At 26.5% G+C, this 10,326-nt stretch overlaps 1 protein-coding gene across 1 annotated transcript; it reads right to left on the bottom strand.

The window, feature by feature from the left end:
* Window positions 1-451: 451 nt before the first annotated feature.
* LOC100778084 (glycinol 4-dimethylallyltransferase-like) lies at window positions 452-9,943 on the bottom strand. The gene is made up of 13 exons (XM_041005679.1): window positions 9,782-9,943; window positions 9,636-9,692; window positions 6,672-6,952; window positions 6,472-6,555; window positions 6,303-6,377; window positions 5,895-5,978; window positions 5,702-5,791; window positions 2,992-3,093; window positions 2,405-2,500; window positions 2,229-2,300; window positions 2,045-2,143; window positions 1,140-1,244; window positions 452-744 (listed from the first exon to the last, which is right to left on the bottom strand). Exons 1-13 carry the CDS (start codon window positions 9,831-9,833, stop codon window positions 703-705), a joined length of 1,239 nt encoding a protein of 412 aa, XP_040861613.1. The 5' UTR covers window positions 9,834-9,943; the 3' UTR covers window positions 452-702.
* Window positions 9,944-10,326: the final 383 nt, after the last annotated feature.

Below are 10,326 nucleotides of genomic sequence, written 5' to 3'. Positions count from 1 at the left end.
TACCGTGAGAATGGATTGAGGGCAAATATCATGCAAGCCATAGGGTATAAGTAATTAAATTACTGACTTTGCAGCCAACTCTACTAACAATATGAGAATGATTTTATATTGTTAGTATATTTGAGAATGTGTTTAGCAATTCCTATTTATAGGAATGGTTTTATCTTGAGCGTTTTTATAGGATGACTCTTTGCAACACAAAGAAACACAAAAACTATCACTGTATTATTCTTTGGATTTTGTTAACTGGAGTCATTAAGAACTTGGTTAAGAATATAAAAAGAAAAAAAATATTTTTTTATGAAAATCATAAAAGAACAAAAATAAAGGCATGAACGACATAATTTTTCGTATTCCAATACAAATATATTTTTTTTATTTCTTAACTAATGTTATAAGGATACTGAATAACATTTACTTTATTCTTAAAATACTATTTTTCGCTTAAAACTTTTAGTATAACAAGTTGTTTATATTTTCTTGTTCCACTTATGAAATATATGACAATCAAGGCCAATGTTGGTATGGATACAGATGATAAAATCTTCGACAAAAGTAAAGAAAAATCTTAATGATACATGAACTTATATCTATGGAACACAAATCTAATGATTTTTATTGTTTTAATAAATTTAGGTGCAAAAGATCTATACTATTTTGTTGTACGCTTTACGAACATTGTCTTGGTCTTCAGTGTCATCCTTATCTAATTAAAGGCAGGAACAAGAATGCTACGTTCAACAACTGCAAAAAAAAAGAAGAGAAAAACAAGATGTAAATACATGATGCTGTTTCGCTTTAAAATAAAAATTTATATAGATAAATTGGCAATAATTCATGTGTTGATGTGTTCTATGCTTTGAACGATGTTGAATTTTTCATGGGAAGATGAAATTAGACTGATATATGATTAAGTGTATCATCTTAGCTGTAAAAGATGATGTTCACAAAAAAAAAAAAAAACAACAATTTAGCTAATTTATCCGTGTTTTGTATTTCGTTTGAAAGTTGGAAGCCATATTAAGCAAACAACCTTATTTATCAAAAAACTAGAAAAGAAATCAGATAGCTATTTGTTTTAAGTGATAGTCTTGATATATTTAACTCCTCAAATGGTAAACAGATTTTAAGAGAATTACCTTCCAGTTCAGCATATAGAAGGATCTGGTCGAATCTGGACTTGACAAATCTACATATTTGGTCTGGTACCAGAGAATTGTAGCAGGAATAATACTTCCTAGACCCTAAAACATTATCACGAAATAAATTTCCAACATTATTGGAAGGTTTAAATAAGTTTATATATAGCAATATGTAAAATAATAGACGTATGCTTTATTATGAAAGAATGCATTCTTTAAAGATCAATTTTTATCCTTGGCACTACTATCAAGATTATAAAATTGGAATAATCGATGCAATAAAACATTTTTCTCTACGAAATATTTATTCATTTAAGTGTCGATATCAAACAAAATGAAGTCTGTTGCACTCTAGTAAACATTGTATCTATATTGAGGTTCAAAGGGAGAAAAAATTACGTGTACTCCTATCAGTTTTCCAGCTTGGACCTTAGTTGGGAGCATTTTCTTTTGCATTTTTTTTATATTTCTTCTATTTTCTTACCAATAATAGAATCTTTCTTGTTATATGGTAACTATTTGTATTAGATTCATTAGTTTAAAGATTTTCTTTTAGAAATGGTTGGAAAAACAAACAAAATGCTTACAATAATAAAAATGATATTAATATTAATGTGAAAACATGTCACAAAAGATAAAAAAAAAACTATTTTTTATTATATTAAGAATAAAACCCAAATCCAAATTAAATAAAGAAATAATTCATTATATTAAAAAAAAAACATTCCTAAGACAAAATCTGAGTCTCTATAAATCACTTAAGATATAACCAAATATTTTTTAATTTTATTTTTTATATTTTAACACTTGTTAATCAAAATCAAAACCCCCATCCTAGGGTGCAAAACAAATAAATCCAACACACCTATAAATGAAACCTATATATGTAATAAGCATATTACCGTAATAATTTTAATCCAGAGGGGAGAAGAAGATGATGCTCCTGCGAGGAGGACAACTCCAAAAGCCACTTCGAATAGGGAAACACAAATCCAAAATACCTAACAAAGATTATTTAGGAACAACCAATAATTATACAAGAGGATATAACCAATTTTGCTAAGATGTTGCAATTGAAAACCATACCTTTTTTTTACCTAAACGTGTTGCAAAAGAACGTATGCCAAATTTTGTATCTCCTTCGATGTCGGGTATATCCTATATAAATTCAATAAAAGGTTTTACATTAAGCACACATATACTGAACCAAAAGCTTGATGTTAGAAAACATATGTATGTTCTGAAAAAATTAAAACCTTTACCTTGGACAATGCTAAACTTATAGAGTAGAAACCATAGAATACCATAGAAACAATCAACGATCTTGTAAAGACAACTGGCCTTTTGAACACAAACGTCTGTACATTTGTTACATGAATTAGCAACAAAAAAACATATGGCTTCATTACATATATTTCTTCCTTTAGTTAATTGAAAACATGAAAGGGTTGTTAGATAATATAGCATTCCTAGGACTATTTAGCAAAAATGTATTCATGCATACAGAGCGTGATCTCAGTTAATAGCTTATGACATACATGTAAACTATTTTTAACTTATTGACAACTAGTTAGGTATACGCTCTCTATTATTCAACTGAGATAATTGTAGCTTCTATAATTAAGTCTTAAAAATAAATGTACATATATAAGACTAAAGCAATGAAAGGGAATCTTCGTCTTTTCTCTCTATAAGAAACTTTCTTTCAACTTTCTCACTCACATCTCATATTAAGTTCTGATTGGTGAATTCAAATAGTTGAACCCTAAAATATTGGGACAAGATTTGCTATTATTTTTACGTTTAGTACTAAAGATCTATAAAAGCATAATTAGCTATAGGATAGCACCTGCATGTGAAGGAAATATGTAATTGGAAATATAAGTGTCCAACTAGAAAACATAATCATTGCTGTGAGTACTGGTGATCTCTTCCATCTCAACAGGGGCACCTGAAAAGTTTCCAAACAATGCGATGATCATTAGATAAGTTTTTTCTTCATCAAAATGAGCGATTCTTTATTATTGGAAGAGTATAATTGAAGGAGTGTACTAAAAGATGTATTTCTAATACTCCTTTATAGTGTATTTCTAGCACTCTCATCAAATAATAGTGAATGATTAAATTCATAAACTTATTAATATCTTTACTTATTTTTGTGGAATTTAAAAAGTAACTCATTCTAATGCACATATATGCTTTTGGAATACTTGGTTTATGACATGGTATCTGTTTAACAACCACAATTGTCCTCCCAACTTCCACCATGCTCTTCACCTTGTCAGCCCACCACGAGGGACAGATTCACGATATTTACATCGTGCTTGTTACCTAGCTAGGCTAACCAAGAGGTCGTAAAATTATAATTCTAAACTTTTTGGTTAGATGTTGAATTATATGTGGAGGGAAATAAGAAATCAGAGGTATAACATAAACGGAGAAAAAGAAATTAATCTTAGAATGAAAAAATGATTATCAATAAAAAAAGATAAAAATAATTGTAAATAAATGAATATTAATTAAAATGATATTTAATTTTTTATAAAAATAATAGAAAAATAAGTAAATTTTTTTAATATTTACCTATAAAAAAATACTAATTAAATTTACCATAAGACAATATTCTCAATTTGTAAATTATTTAATCGTTGTGGATATGTCTAATCTAACGTGAAATTAAATGCATGTTTAGGGTCAATTAATTTTAGTTGAAAAGATTTCTATATATATATATAGAATTGTATGTCTATTTAAGGAGTCTTCGATACATTTGTGAGGTACTCTTTCAGACACAAATTTTCAAGTTTAGAAAGAGAAGTTCTACTCTAAAATATTCTATGTAAGTTTTTCTTTCAATAAATTTTAAGTTTTCTTTTCATTTTTCTTCTTCCATTTGACTGATCCTGTGCGGCTCTGTCATCGCTTCAGTTTCTTCTCTTCTTTCCCCTCACGAATTCTATTCGGTTTTACCATCGTTTATGTTTCTTTTAATGATGTTTACTTTTTAATTTCTCGTATACTTAATAGTTTTGGTTAATTTCATTTTGTTGATCATTTTGTTGCGCATTCTTGCTTCTCATTTGTCCGTTGATCCCGTTCCGCTGATCTTTGGTATCAGAGTTTGATTGGGAAGTAAGAATATAATCCGTAAGAAAATATGTTAACTAATTTCATGGATTTGAAATTCTGTACAATAAATGTTTTTGTCCATGTACAGTAAGTTTAATTTAAACAGTATGTGTTTGAACAATATTTTTGTCCATGTTTTAGTTGAAAGATACTGTAGCAGTAAGTCTCGTGGATGAGAAAGGATAATAAGACCAAGGTGTATTGTTCAAATAAAATATTAAGACATAATATACTGGTGGCTATAAGAGTAATGTTCAAACTGTATTGAAAAAAAAAAGTTAAAAATTTTGTTTTTTCCAGATCCAAAAAACTTAGTAATATATAATCTTATGAAAATATTTCTATGGAACCACATGAAGACAAAGATACCAGAGGATGAATCATAATATGTCTCGCCTGTTACGATCATTTTCTCGAATTTCTTTCTATACCAATTCATCATCTTCATCCTCAAATTCTAGTTCAAGAAACCGAAATTTGCTCAATGAGCATGACAATTAGACCTATGAGGTCGCTCCAAAATATAAGAAGTCTGATTCGAAGAAATAAACTAAAATATAGATGACTGGAATATTCCAGAAATCTCTCAGGACACATCTTATGTTCCTAAAACAACCAAAGTTAAACATAATTTTGATTATATAATTAAGATTATAGAAAATAATATTCCTCTAAGACAAGACATAAGCCCTCAAAAGAGTTTATGACTTGTATCCAAACAGGCTAATAGAAAAAAAATTCTATTTACTTTCAAAAAATTCAATCTTAGAACATAATAAAAATACAAATACATATATATATATATATATATATATATATATATATATATATATATATATATATATATATGTTGTGAGACAGGATTAGATAACCTAGTACTAAATATTAACATCCTACAATGAAAAAAATTCAGCTTCTTGAATATTTTTTAATTGTTGTGTATATTAATTAAAAGATGAACTAATAAATTTATAATTATTATATAAATTCTAAAGTAATATTTTTAATTATAATAAGTTTTTAACCTGAAGCAAATTAATTAATAATTAATCTAATTGAATAACTTTTTGGTCCTTTATAAATATGCAAACTTCATTTTATCTCGAGTGCTGTAAATGGAGATTTGAAGAGGCTGGGTTCTTTCCAACAGTATGGGAGTCCACAAGATTTTTTATTAAGTAATTAACTCCTTTTGTTTCATCTTTTCGATCTACTTTCTATCTAACCGTTGCAACTTTTTTTTCCTTCTTTAATTAAAAGAAGAAAAGAAAGAAAAGATTACGGTTCAATTTATATTGTTAACAAAAAATAAATAATGAACAATTAATATTTGGTGATAAAAAAAATCATGCCTTCCTTCGAAACATTAACATACACCTTAAAATATTGTAAAGGGAAAAGAAGTTTAGATGCGATTGAAAAGAACTCACATTTACTGAATAGGCAGTCCACAGCAAAAAGCACAGCGCAACGTTCCAAATCAATGACCAAGAACCTATAATCAAGCTTAGCCAAAAACTCTGAAAAATAGAATAAAACAATAAGTCTCCTTCTACTTATCAATGAAGCTCATCATTTTGATTGAAAAATATTATTGTAAAAAGGGATGGATCTATATGGCACCAGAATTGCAGATGATGCTACAATAAAGACAGCATTTGTAATGGATAAGTTCCCAGATACTAATGGTAAAAATGGTTTATTTATCTGCAATAAAACAAGGAACATAAATTAGTAATAGAAGTTTGCATGTTTTCACCACCATATCAAAGGATATAATAATTAGGAAGCCTTGACAAACCAAATTATGGAATGAAGTTTGGTAGTAAATATTATATAATTAAATTGTTCAAATTGTTGTATGAGCAAATTCTCTCGTGTACACCTTGTCTTTATATGATTTTTTAAAATCTAACTAAACATAAACCATAGAAAAATCCCGCTGTTATCATATTTTATAATGGAACAATATAAAAGCCCTAAAGAAATTAAGAAAAGTAATTTAATTATTTCTAGTAGTAAGTTTGATACCTTGTCTATTTCAAGGTCAAACAGTTGATTCACACCATTAACATAAATATCCATAAAGAAGTTGGGTACCAAGACCTGAAACATTTTAAAAGTCCAAAATGGATTAATGAGATTCAAGGGTAGTTTACAATTAACAATTTAAAGAGAAACAACATATTTGAAGTCTCACCTGTAACAAACCAATGAAAAATAATGGAGATATATCTGACAATTTCTCCACTGCAAGCAGACACCCAGATGTTGCGCTTAATGTCTGGGCAAAGACAAAAAATTAGGTATTACTATATCCAAAGAGGTGTTTTATACAAAATTAGGTATTAAAAAATTTTTAGACGATTATTTATGAATACTAGAAAAGTTTGAACTTACTCGGCCAATCATCGAGTGAGGATTGCAAAACCAGTACAAAGCAACCAAGAATTTTTTGACAGGGTCCAAAATGTTTTTGGGACTGGAAGCGTGAGATTCAGAATCAAAAGATGGTATAGCATGGGCTGCTTTTACAACATATTTTCTATTGCATTCTTGAAATGTAGGCCTTCCTTCAATGCATTTGTAATGATGATTCAAAATTGACTGTTGTGACCTCAAAAGATTGCATTCTATTTGAGTTTTCCTATGGCATTGTGAAGCTTTTGATACGCAAGAAGCTAGAGATCACCAAATAATGGATATAGTTTTAGTGATCATAAAAAAAAGAGGGAGAGTATATTCATGTTTTAAAACTATTAATAGTTTTAATGGAAGTATAAATCATTTAGGAAAATAGTTTAAACATGTTATATATGAGGATTCTCTGTGACAATGAGAGTATCTGAGTATTGTCTTTAAGGCCATTGTAAAATATATATTTTCTCTGTTCTAAATAATACTCTTATAGGTTGTTTTATAAGACCAAGACAAAATAATAAATAAATAAAAAGAAATAATAATTTTATAAAATTAATTTTATATCATCATTAATTTATTTATAAATTTTATTGTCTACGGTTAATATTATAAAAAATATAAATGAAAAAAAGTAATTAATGATACAATGAAAAATTAAAATTTTTTCAATTTTTTTTATCTTAAACAGTAATTATAATGGGAGGGAAGAAATATACTTTAAATGTCACAAATTAAATTCAAAATATGTTTATGGATTATCTTTAATTATAGTATAAATCATTAAAGAATTATTGCAAGTTTCTGTTTCCAAAACTATGCATTAATTGAGTATGTGAGAGAACTAAGTTAAAAATATGTAATATATATAGGGTGGGGGGAGAAACTTCAATGCTAGGGGGAACATTTATGAAAACTAAAATTTATACATGCATATCAAATTTCATGTTAAATATTCATGTGTTGTAAAATACTAATTATACTGATTAACAAACAATTTCTTAAAATATGATTGTATGTACAATATTTTTAAACAAACTATATAAATTTGTTTATATATTGTTACATTCAAATTAAATAAAATTATTCTGTCTCTCACCGAAGAATTCACCTAGTGCATTCCAAATTTAGGAGATAATTTTTGAAGAGGGGAGATAACAAAAAATTATTTTGAATTAATATATTCTAATTAAACCAATTTTAAAGTATAAATAATATATTAACATAAAATTAATGTCCTAAAAATTTATTTTTATTTTAAGGTTAAATTAATTTTTTGGCCCTATAATTTATTTTTTTAGTTCGTTTTGATCCTTTAATTTTTATATCTCATCTATTTTACTATTTTATATTATATATTTTTATAAATACAAATATAATGCATGAGAAAACATTTAATATTTAATTTCGTAACTCTCTTCAGTTTTTTTTATCATGGCTCTTCAGCTAATTTTTAGATCCACAATTTATTAAAAAGTCATATATTTATTTTTAGAAACAAATAATCCTCCTCTTTTCTAATTATCACTTATATAAATTATCGTTTCATTTTCTCTTTCAATATAGACTATTAAAATTAAACACAGTAATAATTGGGAAAAAAGTAAACTATGTAGATTAAATTGTTATAACTGAGTTCTTGATTTTTAAACTTTAAATTTATTATAAATACTAAATGGAAATAGTTAAATTTAAATTAGTAATTGTAAAATCTAATTATTAATAAACAATTTCTTCAAATATGGTTTGTGTATCCAGTATTTTTAAAATGAGTATATAAATTTGTTTATATATTATTATTATTATATACAAATTAATTAAAATATTTACTTTGTCTCACAAAAAAAATTAACCGTGTGCATCCACGGGATACACACTATTTCAATCTTATCGTAAGAGATAATTTAGGAGATAGTTTTTGAAAAGGGGAGATAACAAAAATTTTATTTTGAATTAATATATTCTAATTTTACAATTTCTTTAAAGTATATATATATATATATATATATATATATATATATTAACATAAAATTAATGTTCTAACACTTTATTTTTTTAATTTAAGGTTAAATTAATTTTTTGTCCTCTAATTATTATTTTATTTAATTTTATCCTTTAATTTTTCTCGAGTTCAATTAAAATTTCTATCTTTTGAAATATGTTCAATTAAATCCTTAACATGAATTTCGACGAACATTAAATCTGGGTTTAGGTGACAAAAAACAGAAAATGACATCAATATCATTACACACTTAATGTCGTTAGTCAAAATTGAAGGTAAGGAATTAATTGAAACTATTCTAAAAAGTAGGGAACCCAATTGAACTTGAAAAAAAATAAAGAATTTAATTGAACAACAATATTAGAGGATTAAATTGAAAAAAATAAATAAATTAGAAGAACAAAAAATTAAACATTTATAATTAAGTTTTTTAAATATCATATAAAATTAGATGGCATTTTATTACTGGACTCAATCATCTAAAATAAGATTTTGTATCAAAGTCATACAAATGAAAAAAATATAATTTAAAAAAAAAGATCTTATTAAAGATAATCAAACAAATTTTTAAGTGGATATTAATTATCAATAAAATGAATGAATATTTTGTACTAAAATAATTAAAAAAAATAAAAAATAATCCTCCAATCTTTTTAACTTGGAACCTCCCCAAAGCCAAAGTTGAGTCTTCAATTTATAACATCTCAAAGTTAACATGTAATCTATCATTACCATATCAATGTCAATACATGCAAAACTAGTGAAACAAAAACTAGTCTGTTATAATGCTGCATCCATGAAGAATAAAAGTGATTCCTTCTACAAATACATTTCACGTAAAGCCAGCAGATGAAAGAAAAATGTGAAAGACTGAGATACACAAGAAGTTAAGTAATGATAATAAAGGTTCATTATAGTAGTAGTTGAGAATATTAGAGACATACTTGGATAGTATATATTGTTGGCCATGGTGGAATGTTTCCTGCGCATGAGATTTCCACCTACAACGACCATGGTTCCTCATATTAGTCAGCAGATAATTTTGTAATGATATTAAAATGGAGCAAACTTGCTAGGACATGTAGGGTACCATTAGTGTTTGAACAGACATTAGGTGAAGACATAACAAGCGTACGATCCATGGAAACTGAACTCACTAACAACACAAAGCACTCTCTATAGAATAAGTAAAGAAGCACACACCCCTACGGCGGAGATGATAGGAATGAGATATTTCAATTTATAGACTTGGAGTGGATAAAAAATTTTGATTGGTGTTTAATTAGAAATTAATACAGAACGCATATGGTAAACTTTTCGTGGGCAAATAATTGTAATGTTAGTCAAATAAAGTAATATTAATACATATAAAGAATAATTGCCTGCAGAACTAAATCAAGTAGAAAGAAAGATTAAATATATTTTTTTTCGTTAGTCAATTTTGTTTTTCATCTTTCAAATTTGAACCTGATTATTTTTGTCTTTTAATTTAGAAATTGCCCACCTTTTGTCCTTATCACGGGCTACATTATTCGTAAAATAAGGATGAAAAGTAAACATTTCCAAATTATAATTTATAAAACTACAAAAAAAACACTTTTTAATTAGAAACTGATAGCGAACATTACCTACATT

This window comes from Glycine max, chromosome 10 (assembly GCF_000004515.6).
Source record: "Glycine max cultivar Williams 82 chromosome 10, Glycine_max_v4.0, whole genome shotgun sequence".
NCBI lineage: Eukaryota > Viridiplantae > Streptophyta > Magnoliopsida > Fabales > Fabaceae > Glycine > Glycine max.
The sequence above is the reverse complement of the archived record's forward strand: the minus strand, read 5'-3'. Positions and strand labels throughout refer to the sequence as shown.

Bases quoted from the DNA above. Each gene is read 5' to 3' on its own strand.
- LOC100778084 (XM_041005679.1), bottom strand. From the start codon at position 9,833: ATGGATCGTACGCTTGTTATGTCTTCACCTAATGTCTGTTCAAACACT. The intron at 2,501-2,991 runs GTGCTATCCTAT...ACAAATGTACAG, and splicing joins CATATTTCCTTCACATGCAG to ACGTTTGTGTTCAAAAGGCC. The intron at 2,144-2,228 runs GTATGGTTTTCA...AATCTTTGTTAG, and splicing joins CACGTTTAGGTAAAAAAAAG to GTATTTTGGATTTGTGTTTC.